The following is a 13,225-nucleotide window of genomic DNA, read 5'->3' as shown; positions in this document are numbered from 1 at the left end:
CTATATTATCTCCTCTCAAACGCTCCCTATGTAATCAGCAATCTTACAACAGATTGTTGCAAGTATATCGTCCTTAATGATCGCCTTCAAAAGCACAAATCATTCAAATTATGATAGCCTTTCTCCTCTCGATAAACTGAATCTCTCGTTGGCCCGAGTGAAAAATGACTCTTGGAATATCTTCTCTTTACGATAAACTGAATCTCTCGTTGGCCTGAACAGTGACTCTTGGAATATAAGTAGAAAAATATGACTTACAATATTTTGTTGCTTCAGCTTCTGTCAGATACACTAACTCCACAAAACTCACTAACATTCAACACTACTGCTTGCTACTTCTCGGGAATCGCCAGAGAACAATTACTGTTCGTCTTACAGACTTGGAAAACCAACTGATTATCTTTTCTCTCTCCTCAATCTCGCTAAACTTTTTCCTACATACTTATCCCACCTTTTTCAATCTCCACCAATCAAAACTCGTCACAATTCCCCCATTTTTTCATTTCGATAACAAACAAATTTTTACCTATAATTATAAAATTTCCTAAAACTTATTTACAAATAATATTTTCTATAATTCTTAAAACTAACAAAAACCTCTTTCTAAAATCTCTTCTATTTGTCTCTAATCACTGCATTAATGTATTTTGGAAAACCCCGTTCAATTGTCTTTGGATTTCACTTAAAATTATGCGGGTCACTCAAGTATAACAAAGAAATAATTTATGCAAAGCTTACATTTTGTTTAGTACAGGTAATCCAAGAATTTAATAACTTTCCTTCTTCGAAATGTTTGTTGGATATTATCCTACTTATCTGAATTATTTTAATGTTTTTGAACTTTGAAATATTTTTAAACAAACCAATATTTTTCTCGATTTTACATATCATAACAAATCCCCGCCATTTGATTTGCCGAAAACTCTTTGTTAAATTTTAAAAATGACAAAAGTTTTCTAGGATCAAATTATTTCACTATGTTATTAAAATCTATTCATGATATTGATAGATGTCGTGAATGTTAAAAATACCTCGTATATTTCCTGTCTCTATGTGCGCTAATTCATAACTATTTACCCCATTTTCCGTATTGACCCTATATGGACCTTCAAATATCGGCATCAATTTAGCACAAATACCATTTTGTAAATTCGACACCCTCAGTGCCTTCACTAAGACTTTATCTCCTTTCTGGAATTTGATCGGCCTTCTTCTGCGGGTTCTCTCTTGTCTTTGGAGATATTTCTCTCCACTTCGTCTCAATCTTCTTTGAACCAACTCGATCACTTCTTCGTATTGTCTGGGGGCGGTGTCTTCCCACGGTCTTGTAGGCATTGTTCCTTTCATTATATATAAAGGCGTCTCTTTGGTAACCGTATTTGAAGCACAATTCAAATAGGTCTCGATCTCAAACACTTTTCTGTCCCAATGTCGATGATGTTCTTCCGCGGCAATTCGTAGAAATTTTGTGACTTCTTGTATAAAACGCTCCGATGGGTTGCTCTGTGGATGACGGATGCTTATAAATTTTGTATCGATGCCCCTCTCTCTTAATTCCCTTTTAAAACGTTCATTCCTAAAATATGTCGCATTGTCCAATAAAATATTGTCTGGTCTTCCCACCGTTTCTATAAAATTGTCTATCTTCCTAAGTATTTCAATTCCTTTTGTGGTTCTGCATGCGTACAATTTAACATATTTTGAGAAAAGATCCACCATAACTAATATGTGTTTATTCCTTTGAGTTGTTGGTATCAAATCGCTCAACATATCAATAGCAACAATATCCAGTTTCTTCCGAGCTACGACGTTTTTTGTGACGTTTTCATTTTTAAAGTTCCTACTTTTACACTTTTGGCATGTCACACAATTTCGAGTCACCTCTTTGGCTATTGTATAGTCCTGTCGACAAATGTAGTTCTCCCTGAACATAAGCCACACCTTTCTACTTCCAATATGTCCGTTGTCACAGTGTAACTTTAAAAAAACTTCTTTTGCCATTTGCTCCGTGATTACATAGAGTTCTTTACCATCGACCCTCTTAAAATATAGGTTATTTTCTTGTTCAGCCCTTTGCTTTTCTCTTTCATTCAATTCTTCCTGATTTTCCCTGATTTTGGCCAAAGAAAATAAGCCTGCTTCTTCTCTCATTATGTTCATGCCTACGTGGAGAGTTTTGTGATCCTCTTTGCGGAATTGTTCATCTCTCGTCAACGCATCAGCCAAAATATTGTCCGTTCCTTTGATATATTTAAATTCAAAATCATATTCTTGGAGTAAAAGAATGCCCCTATGAATTCTATTATTTACCAACCTATTTTTCATTATGTGTACCAACGCTGCATGATCCGTTTCAATGGTGAATCTTGCCCCAAGTAGGTAAAAACGTAATTTGTTTACACAAAATAACACACTGGCAAACTCTAATTCAGTAACGCTGTATTTTCTCTCATACGTTTTGGTTACACGGGAAACAAAACATATTGGCACCTCTATATCGTCTTGTATCTGTGATAACACCCCTGCAAATCTTTTTATGGAAGCATCGGTCCTGAGAATGAAAGGTTGCTCATATCTTGGGTGGTGCACTCTTACAGCTGTGGAAAACGCTCCTTTTAAATTTTTGAAAGCGATTTCTTGTTCAGTTCCCCATTTCCATCTGACATTTTTCTTAAGTAATGCTATTAGCGGTATTTCTTTTGTACTGAGGTCTGGTATCAGCTTTTTGAAATAGTTTACCATTCCTAAAAATCCCCGCAAAGTTTTTAAATTGGTTGGCCTAGGGTAGTTGTTTATGACTTCGATTCTATCTTCTGCAAGACTAATCCCTTTTGTGTCTAATTTGAATCCTAAATACAATACCTCTTTTTGGAAAAACTGACACTTTTGAATATTTAATTTTAATCCGGCTTGATCAAGTTCTTCGAGAACAGTATGAATATGTCGTAGATGGCTTGTTATATCCGGTGAGAAAATTAATAAATCATCTATGTAATGTACAACAAATTCTCCATGCCTATTTAAAATTGTGTGTAATGCGCGAACCAAAGCAGCGCATGCACTTTGTAGTCCAAATGGTACTACCCTAAATCGGTACACCACTCCGTCGATAGAAAAAGCGGTATAATTTCGACACTTTTCTGCCAAAGGTATTAACCAAAAACTGTGTTTCAAATCGATTTTGGAGAAAATGTGTGATCCTGTGATTCGTCCAAAAATGGCTTCTATGTTCAAAGGCGCTTCGTATTGCGCGATTGTGTGCGAATTAATGTTTCTTGCATCTAAACATAATCGCAAATCACCATTTGATTTTTTTACGCATACTATCGGGTTGATATATGGAGAGTCACATCTTTCGATCACCTTGTCTTTGATCATATTTTCAATTTCCTGTCCGACGCTTTGCCTGTATTTATACGGGATTGGATATGTTTTCGATTTAAAATTTTCTAAGTTTTTAACTTTAAAAGAATGTTCATAATTTAACTTTCTTCATTAATAAGATCTCCATAATTTTCTAAAATCTTCTCTATTTCCTTCTCCATGTTTTCTCCACATATTATTTTTCTTTCATCCTCAGTTTGTTCACATGTGTTCACTGTCCGTATTACTTCTTCACAAAATTCTGGATTCTCGTCCATAATTGCCATTTCTTCTCTGTCCTCTTCCGTTATTTCTTCTTTTATTTTTTCTTTATCTTTAATTTCTATCTGGTATTCCGAGCACCATGTTTCGGCTCCTTCGATTTTTCTGCTTATAACTTCCTTTTTTTCTGCTTTCTTTTCGAACTCTTCTTCTTTTTTTTTATTCTCTTTTCCTCTTCGGATTTATTTTTTTCTTGAGCTTTCGATTTATCCTCTACCGTCATATTGATTTCTTTATGTTTTTCTTGTCCATTTATCCTTTCAGAAAATTTTCTCCTATCTGTTTCCTTTTCTTCTTCTATGTTGTCTGGTTCTGCTCTGATTTCCAGTTGATTTTCCGAAAAATTGATGGTGATATGTTTTTCACTCAATTCATCAATTCCCGCTATCATATCATGATTTAGATCTTCGATCACCACACATTGCATAATATAGAATTGGTCTCCCACTCTGATCCGTACTCCTAAACCTTCGTTTTCTGTCGTCAATTTTTTATTATTTGCACCCACTAAAGCAACCCTCGGAATCTTATACACAAATCTGTCCATATTTAATTCTTTTACTAGTTTTTTATTGATTAACGAAATTTCCGATCCAGAATCAATCAGAATTTTAATCGCTTTATGTTTTATAAATGCATCTAAAAAAATTAGATTGGAATTAGAATTTTGTTTTTCGTTTCCCGCCAACTGTATAAACTCTCTCGGGTGACAAAATATACCGGAGAGTTTTTTACTTTTGTTTAGTGGATGCCTTATTGAAAATCCTGTCTGGATTCATTGAATACTTCTTCTTCTCCCTTTTCTATTGCTACATGATTCATCTCTCTTCTGTTTTGTCGTTGGAATCTCTGATTATTTCTATCGTCCCTTTGTTCGTTCGTGTTCCTATTCGGAGGATTTTGTGCATCTCTATTCCTGTTGTGATTTTCATTTGTTCTATTTTGTGTATCATTCCGGTTATCGTAATTTTGTTGTCTATTGTAATTATTGTAATTTCTCGGCCTATATTCGTTTGTTGATCTGGGATGTCGGTTTCTCTGGTCATAATTTGATGAATACCTTCTTTGCGGTTCATTATATTGGTCATGTTGTCTTCTATTTCTCATTTCTTTTCTTTTCGCTTCTTTTAATTGAAGGAATTGGCACAAACTATCAATATCTTGATAGTTTCTCAAAATCACGTGATCTTCCAACGTTTCCTCAAAATGTCTGCTGATCATTTCTACCAGCTGTTCGGTAGAATATTTGTATTCTAGATATTTTGAATTGTTATATATCTGCAAAGCATATCTTTCTTCAGATATTCCCATTTTTTCGTGATATTTTCCATTCTGTAGCTCTTGGTTGATTTCTCTCTGTTTATTTTTCCCCCAGAAATAGTTGAGAAATTTATTTTCAAAATCTGTCCAATTTTCAAACTCATCTTCCTTGCTTTCATACCATAACGCTGCTCCTTCTTTCAAATGGTTTCTAATTGTTTCTTTGCAATCGTCAAAATATCTAATATGTTGTAATTTGGTTTTCAGATTTTTAACAAACGGTACTGGGTGTGTTTTTCGAATATCCCCGCCAAATTGTATTTTGGGCTCGCTTGTTCCATGGATGATAACTTCTTTTCTCTCTACCCCTCTTAGTTCAATTTCTGCCATTTGTTTTTCATTTTGCTTTAATCTTCTTTCTACTTCCTTCCTGTCTTCTTGTAGCGCCATTTCAAATTTTTCTTCTAACTGTTCTAATTCCTTTTTCTGGACAATCTTTATTTCCTTCATCGTATTTTGGATATCTTTTATCTCTGTCTCTTGTTTTGCATTCTTTATGGTTATTTCTTCTATCTGTTGTATCAGTTCTTTCTTTATCCCCTCAACACATCCTTTAATTTCTTGTTCATAGTTTTCCAAACGCTGCTCTATATTCCTGTTATTTAGTTCTATTGCTTGTCTTGTTTCCCGTTGGTTTTCTTCCATTGTTTGTTTTGTTTCTTGTTGATTTCTATCCATTTTCTTTGATGTTTCATTCATTGTTTGTGTCTGTATTTGCATCATTGCTAATAATTTTTCTATTCCTGATAATTCTTTTTTCTCCTCAACTATTGTAACATTTCCTTCATTATCCGATCCTTCTTCAACAATTGTTTCCTCTTCTCTGTTATCCTCCTTCCTTTCTTGCATTTTGCTTTGACTCCTTGTGGTCGACTTGTTGTTTCTTTTCGTTACTGTTTTTGTCCCCGCCAAATGTGAAATTTTACAACACTCTATATGTTTCAGAACACGACAATATTTCTCCCCAAATGTATTAAATTTTCACGACAAATATCAAATATGCAATCAGTAAAATTCAAATAATTCAAAATAAATATCAAATGTACGATTGGTAAAGAAAATAAAATCAAATAATTCAATAGCAGTAAATATCCACTAACTACGATCAATCAATAAATCAAATTTATATTCCCTGGAAAAATTGTCAAAATACTTTCAAATTCAAATTCCCTCAATGTTATATGTTTTATCTCTGGATCACCTGTACTTATTCCAGATCTCTTTCCCTTCCTTCAAATGTAAAGCTGCGATATTTTCAAGCCCCACGTTTTGGAAGCCAGTTATTGTGATATTTAAAGTCTTGGGGCGCCAAGCAATAATTAGCTAATTCATTTTTTGATTAATTAAAATTATTTAAATGATATGATTATGACTCTATCACAATTTTTAATTATTTTATCTCAGGGTTAAATTCGTGCTTCAATATCTATGCTATTACATGTGAAAGGTAAGGTCCAAAGAATACCGTAATAATAAAAAACACATATGATCTAACACTATATATTGAAATAAAAATAATGAAATAATTCACACTCAAAAGTTTTCAATAAACAAATCTCATATAATGATTCTCAAAATTGTGTTCTACGTACGTGAACAATCAAAATTAATGGTACAAACAATATTAATTGAAATCTCAAAATCCCAAACTATTCTAACTCTCCTAATCAAAATATTTATATCCTTTCTAAATTAAGTGTAAAAATTGTGTTATCAATAAAAAAAAAACTGCAGAAAACAAAAATATCTCTCTCTGATGATGAGTGGTCCAAATCCTTGTTCCTTGTAGACTATATTATCTCCTCTCAAACGCTCCCTATGTAATCAGCAATCTTACAACAGATTGTTGCAAGTATATCGTCCTTAATGATCGCCTTCAAAAGCACAAATCATTCAAATTATGATAGCCTTTCTCCTCTCGATAAACTGAATCTCTCGTTGGCCCGAGTGAAAAATGACTCTTGGAATATCTTCTCTTTACGATAAACTGAATCTCTCGTTGGCCTGAACAGTGACTCTTGGAATATAAGTAGAAAAATATGACTTACAATATTTTGTTGCTTCAGCTTCTGTCAGATACACTAACTCCACAAAAACTCACTAACATTCAACACTACTGCTTGCTACTTCTCGGGAATCGCCTGAGAACAATTACTATTCGTCTTACAGACTTGGAAAACCAACTGATTATCTTTTCTCTCTCCTCAATCTCGCTAAACTTTTTCCTACATACTTATCCCACCTTTTTCAATCTCCACCAATCAAAACTCGTCACAATTCCCCCATTTTTTCATTTCGATAACAAACAAATTTTTACCTATAATTATAAAATTTCCTAAAACTTATTTACAAATAATATTTTCTATAATTCTTAAAACTAACAAAAACCTCTTTCTAAAATCTCTTCTATTTGTCTCTAATCACTGCATTAATGTATTTTGGAAAACCCCGTTCAATTGTCTTTGGATTTCACTTAAAATTATGCGGGTCACTCAAGTATAACAAAGAAATAATTTATGCAAAGCTTACATTTTGTTTAGTACAGGTAATCCAAGAATTTAATAACTTTCCTTCTTCGAAATGTTTGTTGGATATTATCCTACTTATCTGAATTATTTTAATGTTTTTGAACTTTGAAATATTTTTAAACAAACCAATATTTTTCTCGATTTTACATATCATAACAATATATATATATATATATATATATATATATATATATATATATATATATATATATATATATATTGCTGCAAATAAAATCAGTTTTAATAAAGATGTGAAATAAATAATCGTAGCGCGATTTTTGTCATATGTTACGATTCTTACGTGTTCAATAAAATGTATCAATATAATTGACTGGTCGTAGAATTTCCATTGTTAGAAAGCAATCCTGAAAACTTATAAAATAAAATTGTAATTTTGTGTTTTGACAACAAATATGAGGGATAGTAAATATGCCTAAAAATCGCACAGACGATGTACAGATGTGCACAGACGACTGCACGCCACTGTAAATACCTCCACGTAAGTTTCTAAAAACTTATTTGTACAATCAAAAAAGGCAATTTTAAAAGTTTTAAATCGTTTTCAATGTGAAAGTTTAAAAATTTGATGTGAAATTTCATACTATAGAAACTATAGTATAAAATTTCACAGAAGAACAACTGACAGAATTGTTCTGTGATTCCAGCCTAAAGCTTCAATAAGACAAGGACAAGCTGATTGCATTTTGGAGCTCACTTTGTCATGAATATCATGCCATCAGCACTTCTGCATTAGAGGTTTTATTACCATTAGCGACTTTGTTTTTGTGCGAAACGGGCTTTTTTGCAGTTGCAGGAATTAAAAACAAGTACAGGTTAAACATAAACTCAGAAAAATAGATGAGAGTGCCAATTTCTAAACTGGAACCCCGGTTTCATCAGCTGTGCTCAAAAAAGCAAGCACATCACTCACATTAACCAGACAGTTACATAAATAAATACTTCTTTTCATTTTTGTGCCTATGTTTTGATTTCGTTCTTAACTTTTAATAAAAAATATAAATGTTCAAATAGTGTTTTTGTTATAACTACAACCTGTGACTAGGCAGTTACTAAAATTGGTAAGTATTATTATGGGTTGGGTTGAGGGGGCGTCGCAAAAAAATACCAAAGTCCCAAGGGCGTCACAGTACAAATAAGTTTGGGAAGCTCTGCTATAGGTTTTGAAGATTAGACTGTAGCAAATGAATTTTGACTTTTGATGATAGGTAGACTTCGGCAAATACGCATATTGCATATTTTGCATATTGTGCATATTTTATGCAAATATTTCATATTTTGGCATATTTGTATAAAAGTTTGCATAAAGTGCATAAAAGTTCAGATTTTTATACTGTATTTGAAAATTTTTAAACATACCAATTTATTTCAATTCTTGTATAAAATTTTGTAGTCATTTTAATCAAGAAATGATCTAAGTACGTAATCTCTACAGGTACAAAACATTTACAATTTCAAAGAAGATCAATTTAAGTAGCCCTCAACATTCTTAGAAAGTCTCGGTCACTGAGGCATTCAGTTATTGGATAATCGCTAAGGGTTCGCTCATTTGCATTTTATGATCTAATCCCCAAATCTATCTACAATTTATTGTATCTTAACAGCAGGTAAACAGCTAATAGTTTTGTTCCTTATTTAGGGATTTTCCAAAATCTCCCAGTTTATTGAATTAGGTACCTAAACATTTCTAATTAGATGCTCAGATTTGTAAATCATTTTTGTTTTGATATTCAAAGCGTAAACACTCGTTGTGCGTAACAAAAAGGAAGATTGTGATTTTATAATGCCTAAAACAACCAGTGCTTCAACTTGGATTAAACCTTATAAAGAGCTGTCTATGGATATGGGAAAAATCTACTGTTCAGTCTGTGGCAAAATTGTAAGTATCTAATATTTTCTATTAAATATCTAATATTTCATACATACAGGGTGTTTCCAAATGACACTTACAACGTTTGACTGTAGATACTTCTCGAAAAATTGAACAAAACGATATAGTTAATGAGGGGTCAAACTTATTTACTTTTCGAGATACAGGGTGTATCTTATAATCTTATAATCTTATCGTATAAAAAATTAAATTCTTTTAGTTAATAACAACAATAACTTTAAAACCAATAAACGTATTTACTTGAAATTTAGTACTCGTAGGTTGTTTTTAAATGAAAAATAGCTTCCTTTAGTGAGAAAAAATTGTCCATGGTACAATACAATGCTGTGTATTTAGAAAAATTTTTCACCTTTACTTTTTTTTATGAAGTCAGCTATTCTAAAACACAATTATTTTTATTCAATTATTTTTATTGTAATTGAATTAACAAAAAATAAACTTTTGTTGAATTTTAAAATAAGTTATATGATGTACTAATGGTTAGTAACAAAAACTAATTTGTGGATTAATACTGCATTTAAAACACTTAGCGAGTGTTTTTTTTCCAAACCAGTTATTTGATTAACCAAAAACACCTTGTATATTTTTATATTTTAAAGGTTGGGTTAAAATAAAGGTTTTTATTTTTATTTATAGATAGCATGTGAGAAGAAATTTCAGATAGACCAACATGTGAGAACTGCTTCACACATTGCAAAAAAAGGAAAAATAGGAGGAAAACATCAAACTTCAATGGCTAAATGTTTCCAATCTACTTCAAAAAAATTAGATGAGCAAGAAACTTTTAATGAAGACTTGTGTCGCGCATTAGTGTCTGCAAACATACCGCTTTCAAAATTAGCAAATGTAAATTTTAGTTCGTTTCTAAAAAAATATTGCAAACTTAATGTTCCAAGTGATCGGTCTCTAAGAAGAAATAATGTGAACGGGCTATACTCGTCGGTGTTAATTAATATTAAGGAAGAAATTGCAGATAATTATTTTTACATATCTGTAGACGAAACCACTGATTCCTCAGGAAAGTATATTGCTCATTTATTGATTGGTGTTCTTAAAGAAGATACCTTACCAAAATCTCATCTTATTTCATGCCAGCAACTTGAGAAAACAAATGCTTTAACAATTTCGCGTTTTATACAAGAAACATTTGCAACTTTTTTTCTTCCGACAACTATTCCTTCTAATAAATTACTGCTTATTTTATCGGATGCTGCTCCTTATATGGTGAAAGCAGGACAAAATTTAAAAATATTTTTCCCAGATTTAATACATGTTACTTGTGTAGCGCATGGATTAAACAGAGTTGCAGAGGAAATACGAAAAAAGTTTCCTCTTGTAAATACCATGATATCCAGTGTCAAAAAAGTATTTCTTAAATCTCCTATAAGAATTCAACTTTATAAAGAAATGCTACCTAACATTCCTCTTCCACCACAACCTATTTTAACGCGATGGGGAACATAGTTAGAAGCAGCTAATTTTTATGCAGATCATTTTGTTAAAATAAAGAACATAATTGATACGTTAACAAATGAAAGTTCCCAATCTCTTTTGGATTCTAAACAAACTTTTCAGAGTAACTTGCTTCAACAAGAACTTTCATTTATAAAATCAAATTTTAGTTTTGTTCAAAAAACAATTGCTCAGTTAGAATCACCAAAACTGTCATTGTTCGAAAGTACAGCAATAATAAAAGAATTTGCGTCATGTTGTCGGAACGTTAGAGGTAATATTGGAAAAGATATTTTAAAAAAATTTGAAGCTACTATGGAAAAAAATAAAGGTTACCATATTCTTTCTAAAGTAGTCAGTGTTCTAGCTGGAAATATTTCGAAAACAATTAATTTAGAACCAAATGTTTTGGTTAGTTTGAAAAATGCTCCTGTTACATCAGTTGATGTTGAACGAAGTTTTTCCATATATAAATATATGTACTCAGACAGAAGCCACAAGTTTTTGTTAGAAAATTTTGAACACCACTTGGTCATTTATTGTTACCATAATTCTAAATAAGTTTATTCATACTTAAAAATGATGTAGTTACTTAAAATAAATGTAAATCTTAATAAATAGTAGGAAATATTTAGTTATGTACACTTTTTTTTTTTAAATAAAATTGTTACTATTTTACGATTTTTTTATTTATTTGTATGCATATTTTGTAAAATATTTGCATATTTTCGGGTAAACACGTGCATATTTATGCGCATATTTTCTACATTTTTATTTGCATATTTGCCGAAGTCTAATGATAGCAGACTCTGTTTGGAAGATATTGAATTTTTACTGTTTACCGCGTAACTGACATTAAAAATCTCCGGTTGTTTCAAGCGTTGATTGTGACAGAACGGTTTAGTCTATATAAAAAGTGCTAATATACATTTTTGTTTAAAATTATCTTAGCTACATTTTTTATTTAAAACATTTTTTTCTACGGCGTAAAAATTCTTTATAAATCGTTTTTCACCCTATACGAGGAGGTGTTTTAGGGGTAAGCCGGAAAGTAAAAATGGTAAATTTTTTTGCATCTTTTTTGGGGTCTCAATACTGACTGGAGTACTAAAAAAATATATCTTGTGACATAAAGGCTCAGCATTATCACAAGGTTTTATAAAATGACACATTTAGTATTTCCGAAAACAAGGTTGTGAAATATAGTAAACTCTTTAATACTAATTTGAAATAAAGTTAAACTTTTTTAATATTTAAATTTGTTTTTTTAATTTTTTAGGTTATAAAAATCTGGATAGGCATGTTGGATTTGATTTGGATACCTCCAAACTCATTTTGAAAGATTTAGCAATGTTCCATGCCGTACCGCTAGCAATGAGGCTATTAGAACCTGAAGAATTTGGAAATTTAACTAAAGACTTAAAACTTCCATTTCCAGAACAACCACCTAAAGAAGAAAACGGAAAAGAAAGACCAGATCCGCATATTTTTAATATATTAATAAAAATATTTAATGAAAATAAGAGCCAAAAACACGTAGCTGCCAAGTTTATTAAAATGACTGAATATCATAAAGAAAAAATGACAGGGCATAAAAAAAATGAAAGACCAATTGGAGCTTTTTCAACAATAATACATCACGATATGTGGCTCAATAATACAATGCAAAAGGTTGTAAATGGAGTTTCAATTAAAAACAAGTTTTGTGACTTCCAAATGTGTGAAGTCAATTCCCCAACCATCGACCTAATTCTCTTCCTTTTTAGCAGTGTTGAATTAAGCTGCCTTGAAAATAATGTAGACAACTTGATTAAATATTATCACGAAGAATTTGTAAATATATTAAAACGGCTAAATGTCTACAGCGACGAATATTCTTATACAAAATTTTTGAAAGATTTTACAAATAATTGCCAAGAAGGTATCTTCCAGGCGTTAATGATGATACCCACAGTTATTTTTGGAGAAAAGGGGAAGATATTTAAGATAGGATCACCTATGGAAGTTGAAGACGTACCTCCAATGGCACTTAAAAAACTTATTCTTATGTGTGAAGAAGCTGCTGCAAGAGATTGGTTTTAAGGTTATTTTTTATTTCGTAAAATAAAATTATTAGGTATTATTATGTGCTTTTTATTTTATATACAAATTACCTATTATTTGCTATAATTTATGTTTAGATTTTAAATTTCTTTTTCAACAATGGCAACACAGCCCAAATAGATACTTGACCTCCAAACTATGCCTTTAACCCTGCCGTTCATGTGCCGATCTTCTCCAGGTTTTCACCTCTAGCAAATTTTGCGCGTCCGCTACCACTTCATCCTACCACTTTTCTCCGTGGCCTTCCTTTTAATCCTACGCCCTGCAT

At 31.7% G+C, this 13,225-nt stretch overlaps 1 protein-coding gene across 1 annotated transcript in view; it reads left to right on the top strand.

Moving 5' to 3' along the window:
• The window catches only part of LOC140445367 (uncharacterized), a 31,978-nt gene extending 18,998 nt beyond the window's left edge, over positions 1–12,980 (top strand). The window contains exon 2 of the mRNA XM_072537346.1: positions 12,134–12,980. Within this exon, the coding sequence (XP_072393447.1) occupies positions 12,134–12,936 (803 nt within the window). The 3' untranslated portion in view covers positions 12,937–12,980. The remainder of the gene's footprint in view (positions 1–12,133) is intronic.
• The last annotated feature ends 245 nt before the right edge of the window (positions 12,981–13,225 follow it).

Source organism: Diabrotica undecimpunctata, chromosome 7 (genome assembly GCF_040954645.1).
Source record: "Diabrotica undecimpunctata isolate CICGRU chromosome 7, icDiaUnde3, whole genome shotgun sequence".
Taxonomy (NCBI): Eukaryota; Metazoa; Arthropoda; class Insecta; order Coleoptera; family Chrysomelidae; genus Diabrotica; species Diabrotica undecimpunctata.
The sequence above is the reverse complement of the archived record's forward strand: the minus strand, read 5'-3'. Positions and strand labels throughout refer to the sequence as shown.